Genomic DNA, 20,724 nt, shown 5'->3' with positions numbered 1-20,724 from the left:
CCTCACAACCCCCCTTCCAAAGAACAACCAATCACCGTCGAACCGCGTTGCTACAGAAACTCTTATTACCACCCCTTTTCCTCCCAGCAAGCTGTGCGACGCGCCGGGTCTTAGCCCTTTTGTGCCATCCGGGTCTCTCGCGGGAGCGATTTCAGTCTGTTGCGAAGCGTTTAGGCGGCCGGTACTGTGGAGAGCAGCAAGTGGAGGTGCCGCCGTAGCGGCCAGGACTCTGGACTATGGCGGTAGGTGCCGAATCTGAGTTTAAAGTCAGGCATATTTTTTTGCTGCTCTGCAAAGAAGGGATGAACGGCTCCCAGAGCTGTTGTCGGGGCTAGTGTGTGGACAAGATGGCGCCGCGGCCTTCTTCTGCGCCCGCCATCATGGCTGGCTGCCGTAGGGAGGGGGAAAGAAGGCGGTGTCGATGGGGGTGGGGAGCCGCAGGGAGTGTCTTTTCTTCCAGAACTTTCCTCGTGTCTTTCCCAGTTTTATGTTCCTTTTGTCCCACAGAACTGACTCCAGTTTTGCTTACTCACCCTGGTTGGTGATTAATATTGAGTTTCGTTAGGGCTTGGGCATTTATGTTCGCGGTGGGAAAGGGCTGGGGAAGAGAGAAAAGGAATCGGGTCGTCTCTGAAAAGTATGGGGTCAAAAAGGAGGTGCCTGTAAGAGGTAGAACGTGAGAAGAGAGCAAGCGGTCTTGTAGCGATTATTTTGCCTACGCTCAGTGAGATGATTCTAGCTGCATAATTTCGGTTAGGGTGAACGTCCGTGTAAACCTTAGTTTATTCCTTAGTAAGCATCTAGGGAACGTGTTTCTCGAAGGGAGTAAAAATTCGACTTAATGAGGAAAAGTCTTTGGAGCTACGAATTCTGACTGGCTCCGTTTCCGAAGTGGCTCCTGATGTAATCATTTTGAAGGTTTCGAGAAACATAATCAGAGCCCTAACATTGGCATTGTTACTTTAAATTTAAGAGTCCTTCATAGGCCCGTTTAATTTTAAATGAAAGCTACAGTTCTTAAATTACGTTTTCTGAGAAATTAAGCCTGCTTTGGTTATAAGATGCCCAATCCTGATGGATCGCATTATTGTGTGATTACTTCATTTTACTTATCCAGTTACAAGAAAAATGCAGACATTTTGCATTCTTTTCCATTGACTAAAAAGTTGTGTTTTCTCGTTTTCGAAGATAAATAGGACTAAAATAAATAGGACTGTTAAGAATAACGAAAAACTCGTACTCATCCGATCATTGGGGTATCTGGAAGTAGAAATCGTCTGCCCCTCCCACCCGCGCCCCCATAACTAATTGATTTGATTTAGAACCGGGTTTTTGATAACCGATTTGGAATCCTTGTTCAAACAGTTGGGCACATAATCTATTTAAATATTTTTTTGTTTAACTAGTGTTTTGGGCTTCTTAATCTACTTCAAAGAACAGTATTATTTTACTTGGGCTCAAATATTCAAAAAAAAATTCAGACCTTCGTTTCTGCAGCGCCTTGTTGAATAAAAAGACACGATCCCCTCGAGATGTGGCCTAGTATTAAGTCCAATGTGCCGTCTTTGCACTGGAAAAAATTCTTATACTATGTCTTGAGTGCCATTGGGGTTTTAAAGAAGTGAATTTTAAGAAACCGTGGTGTGTTTCTAATAGAGCAAATGGTAGAGTGAAGGGCCTTTTTGCAATTAGCATTTAAGATTTACACATAGGTCCGTACTAAATTGACATCTTAGATATTTTCAGAGAAGTTTTAATACTTGATTTTATTTGGATATTTTTGTTATTCTACTATAATATATTCTCAAGGAAATAAAAGCTTCGGGTGAGCTAAGTGGCCCCCTATTATTCACATCTGTTTAGTGATACGATGGTTTTTGTTTTTGTCCTGTAGTGTGTTTTACAGATGAAAATGGCTGTTCGGTGTGAGTTATTAGCCCGTTTTACAGAGTGCCTTCCCTTAAGGGCATTTTACTAAGTGTAAGTTTACCAACACAGCACATCACAGACCTCTCAGAAATAATCCTTAAGAATAGTGATGAGGGGATTGACATACATACACTAAGATGTATAAAATGGATAACTAATAATCTGCTGTATAAAAAAATAAAATTAAATTTAAAAAAAAAAGAATAGTGATGAGGACTTCCCTGGTGGTCCAGTGGTTAAGACTCCACGCTTCCATTGCAGGGGGCACGGGCTGCATCCATGGTCGGGGAACTAAGATCCACGTGCCGCACGGTGAGGCCCCAAAAGAAAAAAGAATAGTGATGAGAACAAGAGTAAAAGAAAATGACCAATGTTAGTTGTGAAAATCAGAATCATCTTTAGTTGTGTGATATAGTGTCATGTATTATAATATTAGACAGCAAAGAGAGTACCATCTTACGCGAGTCAGCTAATGTTGCTGGATCTCATCTGTGAAATGAGAAAGTTGAGCTTGATTCTAAGAGATGAGAGCCTTTCTGCACAAAAATTTTATGATTCCAGAAATCACCCATACATAGAAAAGCATGTGTGCTGGAATGGGCCTCCCCAGTAATTAGGTGTTTCATCCTATAATATGTCTTTCATCCTAACTAACCTGTAAATCCTTCCCTTTTAATTTATTATTTTATTCCTGAAGTCTAACATCGAGTTAGGTGCATTTTTGACCATCAGAAAATAGTTGTTAAAATAATGTGACGTCTCACACTTCATTTGTTAAAGTACTCCCCATTTAGTTTACTTGGTGTTTGTTTTCTGGACTAATCTTCCTAAAGGAAGAAGTTCATTATCATGTGATTATTTCTCCTGCTGAAAATGTATAGTATATTCACTATTTACCCAATCCAGATCTTTTTTCTGTAAAGAGCAAGTTAGTAGACATTTTAGGCATTGTGGACCATGTGCAACATACAGTCACTGTCACATTCCTTGCTTGCTTGTTTTAACAACCCTTTTAAAAATGTAAAAGTCATTCTTAGCTCAAGGGCGATACTTTGCTAACTCATGTGGTAAGTAATCAACTCCCTGGGGGTATTGACTATTTTCGTATTTCCTTTCTGGTTAGATGGGTCACCAACGTCCACTTTCCACATATTATGGAAACTGTTTTCCCTGCCTTTTATCAGAATCTCACTCAGGAGAACATTTAGGTTCTAGTTTCTCCTTGAAGCTTTTTTCTATGACTTTTTTTTTTTTAATAAACTTATTATTGATTGATTGATTGATGCTTCGGGTCTTTGGTGCTGCGCAAGGGCTTTCTCTAGTTGCGGAGAGTGGGGGCTACTCTTCGTTGCAGTGCGCAGGCTTCTCATTGCGGTGGGTTCTCTAGTTCCGGAGCACCGGATTTAGGCACGTGGGCTCAGTAGTTGTGACTCACGGGCTGTAGAGCACAGGCTTAGTAGTTGTGGTGCACGGGCTTAGTTGTTCCGTTGCATGTTTGATCTTCCTGGACCAGGGCTCAAACCCATGTCCCCTGCATTGGCAGGCAGATTCTTAACCACCGCACCACCAGGTAAGTCCCTCTATGACTCATTTAAATCAGTTTAATGAAGGAACCTACTCTCCAGGTAAATCAGGTCTTTGGGAAAGAGTGTGTACTCTTGACTATTTTAATTTTTTTTAATTTATATTGTGATAACTTATAAAATGCTTTAAAGCAGAAACAACTTAATGTTTCCATAGCCCAGAGCATATGTGAGGAGAGGCAGACCATATTTTGCAGCAGCACTGTGCCAAGGGGCTTTCATTAAAGAGGGTTAATGAAATTAAGATTGGGTTCTCAGATAGGTAAGTTAATTTTCTGTTTGTTTTTTTTTTTTTAATAATATTCTAGAAGCATTCTCTTTGCTTTTTAAGATTTTACAGTCTTAGGTCTTTTTAACCTTTAACAGCTCATTTTTAAATGCCTCTTTATGCTAATTTAAAATACAAGTATTGGTAAAGTCAACTAAATGAATTCATAGATCTAAAATGGACTCTATTTTCTCTGCTTGAATACTTAATGGAGATACTTGAAGCCCTATTTTCCCCTTCCCCCAATGTTTTGAAAGTTATACAAATAATGATTTTAAAAAATAAAGATATATCCATTCAGTTACATGTGTCTCTGGTATTGGGTTAGTCAGTTTATTTATTGTTATTTCAATTTATTCAGGCCTACTTAGCAAGTACAAAGCATATTTAGCTACTTGAAAATCAGTTCTTCTGATTTCTTGATTTCTTTATTTTTTAATTTTGTAAAACTCAAGGATAACTATCTTTCCTCCCTTCTCACTCTTTTAAGTAATTGGAAACATTTTAAATGCAGTTAAGAATTTATAACCATTTTTCTTTAAACTTTTAGGCTAGTGATACAGAACGAGATGGACTAGCCCCAGAAAAGACATCCCCAGATAGAGATAAGAAAAAAGAGCAGTCCGATGTATCTGTTTCTCCTAGAGCCTCAAAACATCATTATTCAAGATCACGATCAAGGTCAAGAGAAAGAAAACGAAAGTCAGGTATGTGTAAGACATAAGTTTACTGATGTAATTAATATGTGTTTTTCCCATTGAGAAATGGATAGTGAAAAGTGCATTGGGAATTTTCTGGAGAATTTTTCAATTATGAGGAATACAAATGTTCTAATACAGGAATTTTATAACTTGTCAAAGACAAAATGTATGCTTAAATTTGTGTCACAATAACTATTATCCCTCAGATGTTCAAATTTTATCCTTTCAACATAGGCAAAACAATATTTTGAAAGATGTAGTCTGGGCAGTGGTATATTCTGAACTTATTTAACATCTTTGATGTAAGTTACAAGAACTTTTTTTTTTTTTTTTGCGCCACGTGGGCCTCTCACTGTTGTGGCCTCTCCCATTGTGGAGCATAGGCTCCGGACGCGCAGGCTTAGCGGCCATGGCTCACAGGCTCAGCGGCCATGGCTCATGGGCCCAGCTGCTCCGCGGCATGTGGGATCTTCGAGAACCAGGGCACGAACCCGTGTCCCCTGCATCGGCAGGCGGACTCTCAACCACTGTGCCACCAGGGAAGCCCACAAGAACATTTTTAACCTTGGTTTTATTTTTAATGTTAAAATATTTCTGAAAGCAAGAGTTTTTAGTGTTTTGAAATGCTCCTTATTTGGAGCATTTTTTTTAACTAGACTGATGTGGCATAGAAAGCATGATGTATTGCTAATGAATCAATACTTAAGTAGTTAAAAGAGAGATAGAATAGAAATGAGTTTAAAAGTTTCAAGACCTGGGCTCTGGTTATTTATCCTTTGCACCCACAGATAGTCCATCTACAAAATGCTTCAAGTGTAATTTTTATGTATATGTTTGAAACTGTACAGTATCATAACTACTTTTTAATGGGAATTTTTCTAAACTGTAACATCTTTTTGACTACTTAAAATACAATATAATTCAACCTGTTTGTTTTCTCTTGCATTCTTTGTTCCTTTTGTTCTTAATTGTTTTCCTCTATTAAGACCCTTTATAAGTTTGCTATGTAATAGGAAGCAAGATGAACTGGACAGAATGTTTTGTAAAATATAGAGAATCTGTGATAGGGGCTTCCCTGGTTGGCGCAGTGGTTGAGAGTCTGCCTGCCGATGCAGGGGACACAGGTTCATGCCCCGGTCTGGGAGGGTCCCTCGTGCCACGGAGCAGCTAGGCCCGTGAGCCATGGCCTCTGAGCCTGTGCGTCTGGAGCCTGTGCTCCGCAACGGGAGAGGCCACAACAGTGAGAGGCCCACGTACCGCAAAAAAAAAAGAATCTGTGACCACCTGAAAGACAAACACTGTTTGTCATATGTCATGGAACATGGACTTGTGGAACTTTTTTTGCTTACTTACTTGATTATATTCTGGTTTGCTCAGATTGCTTGATTTATTTCAGATACATGAAGTATTACTGTAGTAGAATAATCCCACCCCTGCCATAAAAAAATAGTCTTTAGAGTATGACTAGTAAATAGATTAGTTAGGCAAGTGGCCAGAAATGTTCTTTGTATGAGTTTTGGAATTTGTGTTTGAGGTGTTTCTATACCATTATTTATGGTGAATTTTTGTGTGTTCACAGATAATGAAGGAAGAAAACACAGGAGCCGGAGCAGAAGCAAAGAGGTAATTAACACTTTGTAGTGAATAGGCACTTTAGAATACTTGTAAAGTATCTGGTAGAAATGTTTGTGTGAATATATGATATTGTCAAGGTAAGTACCAAAACTTGAAATTTAAAAGGTTTAATTCAGTTATAAAATAAGCATGATTTGGATTCATCATTTTTCAAGAAGATAGATGTTTATATGAAAAGTTCATTCAAAAACTATTAATGTTATGTTGTGAAAATATTCACAATAAAAATTTCATATGAAGAATATAACTGGTTTTTTAGGCCTGTCACACAGAGCTTCCATTAATCTGAGGTCCCGAGTCTCTTTATGCCTGACAACTGCTCAGGACTTTTAAATAGCAATCATCTTTAAGTAGCAATACTCTTAGATATCTATGGGCTACTTTTTCTTTATGGAAGATAATGAGAGTCCTTTTCATTAGTAAACTAGTTTGATTCCCTAAGAATAGTATTGAATTTTGAAATAAAAGTGTCAGTGAGGGACTGCTGGAAAGATGGCAGTGACACAAAACTTGAGGATAAAGAAAGACAGCAGCTGTATTGCAGAGGAGTTAACTTGCCCACCTGAGAAGACAAGGAATGAGCCAACAAAGGAAGAGCAGAAGTAGAAGCCAAAAAGGGAGGAGAAGAGTCTCATGGGGGCTGGGCAAGGGACTCCTTAAACAACTGTGGGCAGGGACTTCACCTCTTCCCCTAATGGAAGCTCTGTTAAATTTTAATTTAGGAGAGTTTTTGTGAAAATGACTATTTTGTTTAGCTCACATGATAACATTTCTATAATAAATCATACTCAGCGTGCTAATGCGCGAAGAGACTGAACTGAAGACGCTGCAGACTCAGATAGCAAAATAATAAGCCTACTTCATGATAAGGTAACTATTAGTCATTCAAACTCCTATTTCCCTTAAGTATATCTTAAATCAGTTAAGGGTTTTAATGGTTTTTTTAAAAAATAATAATAGTAATGTTATGTTTGGAAAACTGGTTTGAAATAAACTGAAACTTTTGCAAGCTTAATAACCACTTAAAGATTTTCCAGTTTGCCACCATATGGCAAAATCAAGGAAATAGTCTTTTTTATAAGCTCATATGGAGAACTGGCATTGAAACTAAGATTTAGCTGTGTCTCCAGGTCTCTTATTTTTCTGCAAAATAATAAATTACAGACTATGATCCTTTTCTGATGTATCACCATGCATGTTCTAAAATGTTTGACTAAGTTTTTTGTTTTTAAGAAAAGTTTAATCTTGAGCGGAAGGAAATATGTGCTAAGGTCTATTCTGGGAAGCATGAGTTAAGTGTCTTGTGGTGGTGGAAAACGGTGCCCTGGGTGTCCGAAGAATATGGGGTCTGGGTTCAACTCTCCTAATATGTAGCTTTGTGACTTTAGATCTTAATTTAGTCATATATAAAGTAGGGGGAATTAGAAGATCTGAGTTTCCTTCCAGCTTTAAAATTGTGATTCTGAAATGTCCAGGATTTTAAGCTTTAGCTACAAGATGGATTTGACAAATCTTAATGGGGGGAAATCAAATGTTTAGCACTTCCTAATTCAGAATGTGAGTGTAGGATGGAGACTTGATCATACAATTAATTTAGCTCAGTCTCTGAATGCATATGTTGTGAAAGCAAAAGCCTTGGTTTTTATAATGGTTCAGAATATGGGGGAAGTATGTATTATATAATGGTAGAGGGATTAATTGTGTTACACCTAGTTTGATTTCATAAAAATTAAAACAGATATGGTTGCCATTTTCTACCCTAGGTACATGAAGTGTAATAGAACTCCAAGCCTGTTGGGATATTGCAAGATGAAAAGTGATTGCTTCACAGTTTAGGATTGGGAGAAAAATCAAGAGCCGTCTTTAAGAAAGGATGTGGCAGTATAGCTATAAAAAGGACACTTAACTTTGCGTAAAGTAATTTGAAGTTGCTAGAAGATATTAATACTTAGGTTAATTTTACTTAGTTACCTAATTGGAAATGCATTTTTCTGGTGCATTTCTTTGTGTCCTTATCTTTGTTATTGTTAACTTTTAAAACTTAATATTATGTACTCTGGATTTAGAAGTTGTTGTATATACATGTCTGTTTCTCTAAAAGGTTTGTTGGAAAATTGAAAAAACTTTGATACATGTGTACTTCCCTCTTAGATAAAAGAAACATCAGGGATTCCTCTTTTTCTGAAATAGTGGTTTTTCGATATTATTGACATTGAAAGTTATTGTTTTGATTGTGGTATTGAAAGTATTTGGGGGTGGAAACTGCATTTGGGGGGTTTATAAAGAAAAAGTAAAATACATCTGCAACATTTGGGTGATGTGAAACTAGATCTTTTTTTAAATTTGCCACACACTCCTAAGGTTACTAATGTTGCATCACAACATTTTTGCTACTGATACCCATACTAACTCTCTTTGTTGCACTATTTTCCTGAAAGAACCAACTTCTTCTTAAAACAGGCAAGAAGACATGAATCCAAAGATAAATCCTCTAAGAAACACAAGTCTGAGGAACATAATGACAAAGAACATTCTTCTGATAAAGGAAGAGAGCGGCTAAATTCATCTGAAAATGGTGAGGACAGACACAAACGCAAAGAAAGAAAGTCATCAAGAGGCAGAAGTCATTCAAGGTCTAGGTCTCGTGAAAGGTAAGTAGTTTTCCCTAAGTTAATGCCTTCTAAAGAATTCCTAAATTACATAAAGGTTTGCATTAATGGAGCAACACCCAAAAAAATCATAGCTAGAAAATTGGTATTTTTAACTTTCTGAGTTGTCTGTCACAGTGAAAAAATTTTTGCTGAACTATGTTTATATAGTTTGCCAATATCATAATCCTTTTACATTGCTGGTGCAGGATTCGTTTGCTGCTGAACTCTAGTCTAGGTTTTATTTAGGTATGGGTTAAAAGATTTTTGAGAAACTGGGTCATGGTTCAAATTTTTGTGGCTTTTTTGTTGTGTTTTAAGAAACCAGTGTCCGCAACATATTTTGCGGATTTCTGTGGGGAATATGTGTGTGGTATCAGATTTGGTCAAAAATTTTCAGTAGTAGAATAACTTGATTGTTACTCTTAGAAATAGTTTGGTTCAGCAGTAGACTTCAAGCTATTAAACAGAATCTTAACTTGGGGTAGGAAACATTGCTTTTTTGACATTATCAGTTTATTGTGTTCCCTGTAAGTAACTACAAATTTATGTACTTGAATTTCAGGCGTCATCGTAGTAGGAGCAGAGAGCGGAAGAAGTCAAGATCCAGGAGTAGGGAGCGGAAAAAGTCAAGATCCAGAAGCAGAGAGAGGAAGAAATCACGATCCAGAAGCAGGGAGAGAAAACGTCGGATCCGATCTCGTTCCCGCTCAAGATCAAGACACAGACATAGGAGTAGAAGCAGGAGTAGGACAAGGAGTAGAAGTCGGTAGGTATTCATCATCTTGAATAAAATCAAACAGGCCCCTCACAGGGTCTGTTCAGTCAGGCTTAGAAAAGTTAAGTAACTTGCTCAAGAAGCCCAATATCATACAGTTCTTAAATGGTAAGGTAAAGCTGGGACCTGGTCCCAAATGCATCTGAAAGCAAAGTCAGTACGTGTGCTTAATCCACCGTACTGGTTATACTTTCTCAGATACTCAGAAAGATGAGCTTATAAATTCACACTTGTCTTGATTGGAAGGAAATTTTGATTTGTTTTAGGCAGGAAATACAATAAAGAGCATTTAATTATAAATATTCAGAGAATATGTTTATTCTCTACTAATATTAGTTACTAATAGTGTGTTATATCTGTATTCACAGATACTGGTAATAAAGTTAATGTGAAAGCTTCTTTGTTAATTTATTGTTCATTAAGTCAAATAGTCTAAAAGAATGAAATATGGGTAAAAGTGTACTTTGGCTTATAATAACTTGGTTTGTCACTTGTTTGATCATTTTTTCAGTTTTTAATCATTGGTTTTAGTGTGTAATAGTTGCCTAAATTGAACTTTACCAGTTAGGAGATATAGTCAATCTAAAGTAAATGGTAATTTCACCATTAATTACCATTGTTTTTTTGTTTTTTGTTTTTGTGTTTTTTTGCGGTACGCGGGCCTCTCAGTGTTGTGGTCTCTCCCGTTGCGGAGCACAGGCTTCGGACACACAGGCTCAGCGGCCATGGTTCACGGGCCCAGCCGCTCCACGGCATGTGGGATCTTCCCGGATCGGGGCACGAGCCCGTGTCCCCTGCATCAGCAGGCGGACTCTCAACCACTGCGCCACCAGGAAAGCCCTGTTTTTGTTTTTTTTAAATCACCATTTGGGCAATTCAGGTCATTATTTATGGCATTTCTAGTTTTAACCACTGATACCTTTTATTCTAATCAATGAGTATTTTTAATTGTAATTTTGTTTTCATGATTTATATTTTTGAAAACATTTACAAGTTAATTCATTGTACATTAGAATACTAGGACCATTTAACTTATCAATCCCACTAGTAGGAATTTATCCTACCTATTGACCTACACAAGTGTAAAATGACTAACGTAAAAGTCTAGCCTTTGCAACATTGGGTGTAATAGCAAAAGATTGGAAACAACCTAAATGTCCATCTGAAACAGGGATGGTTAAGTGAATTTATAGAAACTAGTCTTATACACAAGGAACTTGGTGTGCCTGTGGAAGGTGTACAACAGAGGTGGAATGGAAGGGGTTCAAAATATATTTCCTAGACCAGTTTAATTTTTATTGAACTATGTAACTATAATTTATTTTGATTCAATAAAATAATTATTACTTGGCCATACTGAGACATGTAAAATATGATTTATTAAAGAGATAGAAAGAAGAGAATTGAAAAACCGAGAAGATTTAGCAGAAGTTTAAGCCGAACTCCTAGCCCACCTCCCTTCCGAGGCAGAAACACAGCAATGGATGCACAAGAAGCTTTAGCTAGGAGGTGCGTATATTTTTTATTCAATACATTTTTTTCTCCTTTTCATCTTGAGGTAGATATTCAATTGTGTGGACCAAATAAATGCTTTCAGAGGATAATTCAAATAATTAAATCTAGCCATAACTACTGTGGCAGTTTTGTGATACAGAACTGTATTAAGTGGTTTGTTAATTCCCATCTTTAATTTGCTTATTTGCACAACTGGAAAGAGTATTTCTTCAACAGTTTCTCTTTTTTCTTCATGATTAATTCATTTTTCTCAAGTCTAGACTCGAATATTTTCAGTTGGCCATTGGAACTTTTTTAAAAATCTTAAATGTGATAACTTAATTTTGCATCTAAAACTGCTTTGTCTTTACCTTCTTTGTTCTTCCTTAAGAAAAGTCTCTGAAACAATAAGTAGAATTCTGTCAGTAGTTTTCCTATTTTGAAGGTGGCGAATAATAAGCCAGTTCATTTGATCTTAAAGTTTTTACTGCTGTGATAGCATAGGAAGATCATTGTATTTTTAAATTTTCTAATGTTTCAAAGATGGGTGATTGTGGGACCACACACAGCAGGGCTGCCTAACCGAAATCTGCAAAACCATTGAAAGAACTGCCTCATAGAGGCAAGAAGTAAAGTAAAATCCAAGCCCTTGTTTGCAGGTTTTCCCATATTCTAAAAAACTAAAATCTTTTGATTTTGATTTTTTTTTTTATGAAATTGAGTTTGTATTTTTTTTTTCATTACAAAAATACAGTTATCACAATGTAACCTGATGGGCTGCTGCCCTGTGAACCCAGCCTGGCAGAAACTCCAGCTGAACAGCAGCAGCAGCAAAGGTGTGAGCTCACCCCTTCTTCATTCCATTCACCTTAGTGAATGGTATTGATTCCAAACCTGCAGTGACCACTTAAAATATACAGCCAGTAGCTGTCAGTTACTTTCTTACTGAAACTAAAATCAACAGAATTAGGAAATAATTTTCTACAATATCTGAACTAATTTATAAAGAATGGTCCATTAACTTTGATCATGAATTTTTTTAAGCCCTAAAGTTTATTCTTGTTTACTCTTAAGTTTATTGTATTTAAAATTTTGGATTATACTAAAGTTGAATCTATAACTAGCATCTAAAACTTTAATTTAGTCTACTTAGTGATTTTCAGGTGACAATTTTTAAAACTGCTCTGGAAATACTTTTATTTATGAACCTATGTTTTAACATTAATCCTAATCAGAAACTTCTTTCTGATGAGGACAAATTCAGGGCTGTACTACTTGTCTTTCTTTCATCTGTGCTCAATAGAAGGGAACAGAATTATAGATTGTTATCCTTTTATGTGAATTATGGCAATTGTTAAAGCAAATGTCAGTTTTCTACTACTGTATTTTACCTGTAGTGCCCACTGCTCCCCTCCCCCAAGAAACTTTTTCCCCAATCCTTGCCTCTTTATACTATAAAGGAGGGAGAGGGTGGTGTTTAAATTATGATTGGTAAATCAAGGAATCTTTGGAAGAAAAGGGCTTTCTCTTTCAGGAACTCACTGTGAAGATAACGTTACTTACCATTTGTGATATACCAGATAGATACCTACTTGACAGCACATTTTGTTTAGTGTGTGTATTCAGTGGTGAATTTAGTGTGAATCAGAATTCGTTTTTGTTTGGGGATGTATTTGTGTTTCACGTTTTCAGTTCCTTTGCTAATAATTTCTTTACCTCCTAATAGTAATTTTCTAATATTTAGGTTTTTCCCCCCGTTTTATTAGATTATAGAGAATGGCAGGGTTTGCTTGCCCTTTTCTAAATTTTATTTTTGGCTTTTTAATTTTCACTGATTTAGAGACTAATAAAGTCTGTTTATATAAAAATCATTTGCATGCTTTGATTGGCCTTAATCCTGTATCAGCCTCCCTTAAGAAACATTTAGGTAATTCTTTAAATTATTGCATGTACCCTAAGATTTACTCAGCTTTCAATATGTTTTCTCAATGTCTCAATTTGCAAGATTTAATTTTATCCTTCTCCTGTAACCAGCACTGATGAAGATTGAATAACTTTTATCTCATAACCATTTTAATGACTCTGTGGGAACTGTATATAAAAGCTACTAGAGTTGTTGGCTATTCAGTGAAATTAAAAATGTTTAAAACCAGTAGTGAAATGTTATTTAATTGTGACTGATACCATCTTAAGAATGATTGCTTTTTTTCCCACATGCAGATATCAATTTGGGGAAGGTATTAAATTTATTTAAAATTCTATATAAAGTGTTTTATGCCTACATATGTATACATAAAGAGATAGATGTTGGCTTTATATTGATATTTTTATTTATTTAAATTGTCTTTGACAGGTTGGAAAGGGCAAAGAAATTACAGGAACAGCGAGAAAAGGAAATGGTTGAAAAACAAAAACAACAGGAAATAGCTGCAGGTAATTTTTGTTTTCTTTATTATGGAGGTATGGCAGTATTTGTAGCACATTTGAAAAGTTCAGGAAAAGTAATAGGAAGAGAATCATGTGTGATCCCTTCTACCCGTCAGTATGCTGTAGATCAGTATGCTGTAAATTACTAATTGAATTGGGAACATGTTATTTTTAGTGTTACTTTTGTACCTCATAAAACTTTTTTTGCACTGTATTTCTGATTTGGTCAATGTAGATAATTTTGAAAAGTGAATAGTGACTATTCTTGTTCATGTAGCAGTTTAGCCATCACTGCATATGTCTTTTAGTTATGATTTTGGAAATGCAGTTTATTAAAGATGATGAACTGAACTGGAGTATGTATTATGTCTTACTATTAAAAGTCAAGTTTTTAGGCATAACACAGACACACTGCCTGTGGATGATTTAAAGGTGATCAGAGAGAGCCTGTATGAAATGTAATCTGGAAGGTAGAACAGACCTGGCACTTAACTTTTATAGGACTTGGGCCTAGTATGATAAGTGTTTATAATACCTGTTTAATAGTTTTAAATGTTTCTTGTGAGTTTCAAATTAGATGTTGTGAGATTGTTTTGTGAGCTATAAAGAACCATACAAAGAAAAGTCAATTTATTAAAAAGTTTAGCGACAGTCACTAGTTCATTTCCATTGAAATCATACACCTTTATCCTATTTGCAGGATTCCCTTTATTCTCAGAAGTAAGTGAACTTTAAGTATATATAAGGGATCATATACAGAAATGTCTAGCGATGAATACATTAATGTTTGCTAAAATGTTATTGCTTTATAAGCTTAACAGAGTCATTTTCTATTTGGTGAAAATATTCTGCCTTTTTGCACATTAGTAGCTCTTATATATAAATAATGTATTACTGTAAATTAGGAGGTTTGTTTTGGTTAAAATCCATACTTATTTCCTCTTCAGCAGCTGCAGCTACCGGAGGTTCTGTTCTCAATGTTGCTGCCCTATTGGCATCAGGAACACAAGTAACTCCTCAGATAGCTATGGCAGCTCAGATGGCAGCCTTGCAGGCTAAAGCTTTGGCAGAGACCGGAATAGCTGTACCTAGCTATTACAACCCAGCAGCTGTGAATCCAATGAAATTTGCTGAACAAGAGAAAAAAAGGAAAATGCTTTGGCAAGGCAAGAAAGAAGGAGTAAGTTCTCTTATTCTCCTTTTTTGTCATTGATTCCTCAGCTTAGAAAAACAAACTTGGATTGGAAAAGATTAGATTGGGTTTATCTTTCTTCTGAGAGCCTGACTGGAATAATTTAATTTGCTACAATTATTAATTCTGGGGGGGGGGGAAATGCACGATCTAAGTCAGGCTTTCAAAGAAAACCAGTATTGCCCTACATTTATTAAGGGGAAAGAGTTGGTTCCTTAGCTTAGATTCTTTGTTCATATTATTAAGGTGATTATAAATTCCATTGGTGGAATGCCATAAATGCTATTGTTTTTCTACTAAGACTATATTATGGAAAGGTCTAGTATCATAATACAAGGTATTTAAATTTTACATATGCTAAAAATTCATTGTTTTTTTAACAGGACAAATCCCAGTCTGCTGAAATATGGGAGAAATTGAATTTTGGCAACAAGGACCAAAATGTCAAATTTAGGAAATTAATGGGTATTAAGGTGAGTTATACACTTTGTAATAAAGTTCATGTTATTTTATATTTTTAGGGTAACATTGGTTCTCCACTTAAACGTTATTTCAGTGATGTGTCATCTCTGGGTGCTTTCTAGTGCTCTTTCATTTGTGTTCTCTAGATTAACTTCACAGAATTAACCAATAAATTATCATCACTAGTCAACAATACAAATTGTTAAAAAAAATTTTTTTTTAAGAAGATGTTGGGGGTAGGAGTTTATTTATTTATTTGTTTTTGCTGTGTTGGGTCTTCATTTCTGTGCGAGGGCTTTCTCTAGTTGTGGCAAGTGGGGGCGACTCTACATCGCGGTGCGCGGGCCTCTCACTGTCGCGGCCTCTCGTTGCGGAACACAGGCTCCAGACGCACAGGCTCAGTAGTTGTGGCTCACGGGCCTAGTTGCTCCGCAGCATGTGGGATCCTCCCAGACCAGGGCTCGAACCCGTGTCCCCTGCATTAGGCAGATTCTCAACCACTGCGCCACCAGGGAAGCCCCAAATTGTTAAATTTGATTAAAACATTTGTTGAGGGACTTCCCTGAAGGTCCAGTGGTTAAGACTCCACACTTCCATTGCAGGGGATGTGGGTTCAGTCCCTGGTCGGGGAACAAAGATCCCACATGCTGTACAGCATGGCCAAAACATAAGAAATAAAACAGTTGTTGATTGTTACTGCGTGTTTATGCCTTAAGCAAACCTTGTTCAAAATCATAAGCTTTTCTTAGTAAATTTAAAAAAAAAATTGTAAAAAGGAATTAATTTGCTTTTAAAAATGCCCGTTTAGGGCTTCCCTGGTAGCACAATGGGTAAGAATCTGCCTGCCAATGCAGGGGACAGGGGTTCAATCCCTGGTCCAGGAAGATCCCACATGCCGCGGAGCAACTAAGCCCGTGTGCCACAACTATTGAAGCCCACGCACCATGCTCCACAACAAGAGAAGCCTGCGCACCACAAAGAGGAGTAGCCCCCGCTCGCTGCTACCCTGCATGCAGTAACAGTGACCCAACACCCCCCCCAAAATTAATTAATTAAATTGCCCATTTAAATGGAATATTACTCAGCCATAAAAGGGAATGAAACAGTTATTTGTAGTGAGGTGGATGGAACTAGAGTCTGTCATACAGAGTGAAGTAAGTCAGAAAAAGAAAAACAAATACCATATGCTAACGCATATATATGAAATCTAAAAATTGGTACTGATGAACCTAGTGGTAGGGCAGGAATAAAGATGTAAATGTTGCGAACGGACTTGAGGATACGGGGTGGGTGGGGGGAGGGGAGGCTGGGACGTAGTGAGAGAGTGGCATTAACATACATACACTACCAAATGTAAAATGGATGGCTAGTGAGAAGCTGCTGCAAAGCACAGGGAGATAAGCTTGGTGCTTTGTGATGCCCTAGAGGAGTGGGATAGGGAGGGTGGGAGGGAGGCTCAGGAAGGAGGGGATATGGGGATATATGTATGCATATGGATGATTCACTTTGTTATACAGCAGAAACTAACACAACATCGTAAAGCAGTTATACTCCAATAAAGATGTATAAAAAGAAAAAATGCCCATTTAAGGTTAACTATACTTGGTGTGGGGTTGGACTTTCTTAATTTTTTTCAAGGAAGTTTTTTGTTTGAGTTTTTTTGTGGGTTTTTTTTTTAATAATTAATTTGGCTGTGCCAGGTCTTAGTTGCAGCAAGCGGGATCTTTTAGTTGCGGCATGCGAACTCTTAGTTGCAGCATGTGGGATTTAGTTCCCTGACCAGGGGCTGAACCCAGGTCCTCTGCATTGGGAGCACAGAGTCTTAGCCACTGGACTACCAGGGAAGTCCCAAGGAAGGTTTTAGGTTTTACACAACAACCTGGTAAGGTCGACAAATGTTCAGATATTGGTTATTACTAAGGGAGTTGGTTTTTCATTGAAGGGATATTTGGTTTAAACTCCACCCCCATTTTCTCCTTCACTTTTCCCTAGATGCTTTATTTATTTTTGGCTGCATTGGGTCTTCATTGCTGCACGTGGGCTTTCTCTAGTTGAAACGAGCGGGGGCTACTCTTCGCAGCAGTATGCGGGCTTCTCATTGCAGTGGCTTCTCGTTGTGGAGCGTGGGCTTCAGTAGTCGTGTCGCACGGGCTCAGTTGCTCCGTGGCATGTGGGATCTTCCCAGACCAGGGCTTGAACCCGTGTCCCCTGCATTGGCACGTGGGTTCTTAACCACTGCACCACCAGGGAAGTCCCTGGCCTGTTCTACATGTTCTTTCTTGGGCCCACTGAATGATTTTTGTTATGTCCTGCTCTATCCCAGTACCTAGAATGAACATTGCCTTGAATTCCATAGGTGCTGAATGAATGAATGGAAGCTAAGTGAGGTCAAATATGTACTGCAAAAATGTGATCTAGTAGTACTTCTTAAGGGAGAGAAGCACTTTTTATTCCTAAGTGAATCCATTTTAATAGTATATTTTGTATCTTATTTAGAGTGAAGATGAAGCTGGATGTAGCTCCGTTGATGAAGAAAGTTACAAGACATTGAAACAGCAGGAAGAAGTATTCAGAAATCTAGACGCTCAGTATGAAATGGCAAGATCACAAACCCACACACAAAGAGGAATGGGATTGGGTTTTACATCATCGATGCGAGGAATGGACACAGTTTGAAGAAAATCACACTTTATACTTGGGACTTTTATAGACTTCTGGTTCTGATGTCAGGTCCTTGTTCACCAAACAGCTGGCATTCTAGCTTGCATGGGTGTTGCATTGACTTTAATTTATTGAAAAATATGATTTTTTGTAAATATCAGATCAGTGATACTGGTGTTAGTGTTGTAATCAGGTTAAACCCGCTTCCATTAAACTTGACAGGACTACAGAAGGACAATATTTTTTAGTTAATGAATTCTACTTTTCAAATATATAAAAGCTGCAGATGGGATAAAATCTCATACATGGATTTTTGGTGTCCACTGTCTTGTGTACTTTTGTACTTAACCTTGTACAGTTATTTTCATCTCTTGAAACATGAAAGAAATGTTATGTAGATGTTCTTTAGAAGATCTGGCCATTTGGTACATAATCCAGCACAAATAGGCTGGGTGGTGATGATAATAAAAATGGTTTTCTCAAAACTCGTGTTAATTTAAGTTACCTGGAATTCTTATTTGAATTTGTCTTATGGTTTCTGTAGCATTTTGCAATTTCTAGTGGAAGACACTGGCTAGAAATTCCTTTTTTTTTTTTTTTAAGAATTATGCTATAGGCAATACCATGGTGAGCAAAAATGTAAAAGGAAGTTGGGAGGAGTGAAAAAACTTAGTAAAATAATACTGTTTTCCTACTATTATAAGGGACAGAACTGGTGTACGGTATTTGTTAAATATTCCATATGTTATTCAGGAAATAGATTAATACATTAAAGGGATGTAAGCACTTTTATTTTAATAAAGTGCCTTATAACAAGTTCTTTGTATGCCCTTTCCTCATTATCCCTTTTGAATTGTCTAACCTGAAGTACTAAAACAGAAAACAACTTTGTCACTAAATTGATTAAATTTAGGGCATAGTTCTGGTGGAAGGAGGGGACTACAGAACTTGTACTTCATTTGCTTTCATTACAACAAATTCATAATTTTTAGCTTTCACTGGAAAAATCCTTTGAAAAACATCTCCACAATGTAGTAGCACAAGGGAAGACTGCTTAATGTGTTTTGGTAAATGTTTGGTTTTCCCAGAGCACAATTATTTTGGGGAGAGATGGCTCTTAATGCTTCAGTGACAAAGTCAAGTTTCTGGGGAAATAACACCATGGTTTTTCACTTTGGAGTCATCCCAAATTCACATTTTCCTGGTGAGCTGTACCTTCTGAAATCTGTTTCATTAAGAGTGTTTGTGGGGGGAAAAAAGAATGATTGGGGGCCTGTAATGCAGTGTGGATATGAAAAGCACACACTGAACTGCTTCCTGTGTTTTTCTATGGTATCTTAGGAGCTGGCCATACACGATGAATGATATGGTCCATCCTGTACTCATTTAGTAATTTAAAGAATTTTTATAGCTAATTTTAAACAGGAAACTAATTTTGATTCATTTAGTATGGATTCATTTAGTATGTCTAAAATAATTGAGTTAGGTAATCAGTATTCTTAGTAGAGATTTTACATTCTTAACTTGCATGCTTGTTTTTGAAATCCAGGGGGTATTTTACATTTTAACATCCCAATTGGGACTAGTCATATTTAACGTTATTAATAGCTACATACAGCCAGGGGAAACCATCCTGGACAATGCAGATTTAGAGGGAGGCATATAGGTAATTGCAATTTGCATAATTAAATTTTACCAAGCAATTATTGGAATCCTGGGGGTGGGGGACAGTTAACTGCTTGGCTCAATTTGAAATGAGTTTGTAGGGAAGCGTTTATATGCTTAAAACTTTTTTTCCCCTTTTTTCTGGCTGTTACTGTGCTTTCCGTGTCCAAAGTCTGGTACTCCACCATGGATGTTTTGGGCTTTACTCTTGTATGCGACGGGAACATAAGTTGGTGTCCAGGAGATTCTTTCAAGACATGGTAGTAAGACAAGAAGACCACACTATTTGAGGCAAGGTTTTGATGAGCTTTGTGAGAGCAACTGGCTTGGAGGATAAAATTCAAAGACGCTGTTTCCAATTTGGGTGATCATTGATTGTGATTAAATTAGAAAACTTAAATACTATAGTAGGTTGGTAGAAGGAGATAGAAGCAGAAATTAAGTTGTATTATATATCATTCCAAGTTAATTTCATGGCCAAAAGATGATTTAAGTATATACTTAAATATAATTTCTCGGGGGCCCTCTCCTAGTTCTCCCACTGGCTGTGCATCAGTTTCTGTAGTTGTCTCATCCTAAATCCCAGCCCTCTAGGGCTCAGTCCTAGACTTCCTTCCCACTGTGTTCTTCACTATGCAGTCTCGTTCTCTATCATCTTTGTATTTACTTTCCATAAAAATTTGAACCAGCCAAATGCTAATCTTTAGTTCAATCCTCTTTGGAGCTTAGCCAAATATCTGTGTAATATGCACCTCCACTGAGCCCGAAAATTTTACCTTCAATATACTAGTGCTTCAAAAATTTCTTCCACTAGTCTAGTTACTTACCTAACGAGTTATATACGGATAAAATTGTTTATAAGGATAAAATTGCCTCAAGGTACCACATAGCCAAAATGGAACTCACCCTTTACTCCCAAACCTGGTCAACATCAAATGATTTTTTTCTCTATCTCAAATGATCACTTATTTAACCAGTTTCTTAAGTCAGAATCCTGGCAAATAATTCACCACCCTTTTCTCTCATTCCCTATATACAACCCTTCAGTTATCTCTGTTGCTTTAATTTTATCTTTTAAATATTCTCTATTAAATATCAACTCTTCAGCACTATTGCCACTACCCTAATCCAAGCTAACATTTGTTGATCTTATTACAAAAATCTATCAGTCTACTAGATTTGGAATTCTACGTTTGCTCCATCGCCAGTCCTTTTCCTATCATGCCATCAGGACCATCTTACCAAAATGAAAATTTGTGGGTCATAGACCCACCACTTGTT

General features: G+C 37.1%; 1 protein-coding gene across 6 annotated transcripts; it reads left to right on the top strand.

Annotated features, from left to right (window-relative positions):
- The first annotated feature begins 75 nt into the window (after window positions 1–75).
- RSRC2 (arginine and serine rich coiled-coil 2) lies at window positions 76–18,594 on the top strand. Of its 6 annotated transcripts, none has more exons than XM_029227739.1 (11): window positions 76–242; window positions 4,331–4,487; window positions 6,061–6,104; window positions 6,909–6,986; window positions 8,555–8,767; window positions 9,330–9,533; window positions 10,929–11,051; window positions 13,390–13,469; window positions 14,414–14,643; window positions 15,039–15,128; window positions 17,614–18,263. In XM_029227739.1, the coding sequence occupies exons 4-11, from the start codon at window positions 6,979–6,981 to the stop codon at window positions 17,791–17,793; spliced, it is 1,128 nt and encodes a 375-aa protein (XP_029083572.1). In that variant the 5' UTR covers window positions 76–242; window positions 4,331–4,487; window positions 6,061–6,104; window positions 6,909–6,978; the 3' UTR covers window positions 17,794–18,263. The 6 variants fall into 6 exon arrangements, with proteins under 6 accessions (XP_029083572.1, XP_029083552.1, XP_029083533.1 ...); XM_029227729.1 differs by having other exon boundaries at window positions 221–242; window positions 14,411–14,643; window positions 17,614–18,594; XM_029227719.1 differs by lacking the exon at window positions 6,909–6,986.
- Window positions 18,595–20,724: the final 2,130 nt, after the last annotated feature.

Source organism: Monodon monoceros, unplaced genomic scaffold, assembly GCF_005190385.1.
Source record: "Monodon monoceros isolate NGI ecotype Baffin Bay Population unplaced genomic scaffold, NGI_Narwhal_1 Super_Scaffold_1, whole genome shotgun sequence".
Classification (NCBI taxonomy): Eukaryota; Metazoa; Chordata; class Mammalia; order Artiodactyla; family Monodontidae; genus Monodon; species Monodon monoceros.
Note: the sequence above shows the minus strand (reverse complement) of the source record. Positions and strands in the feature narration are given on the sequence as shown.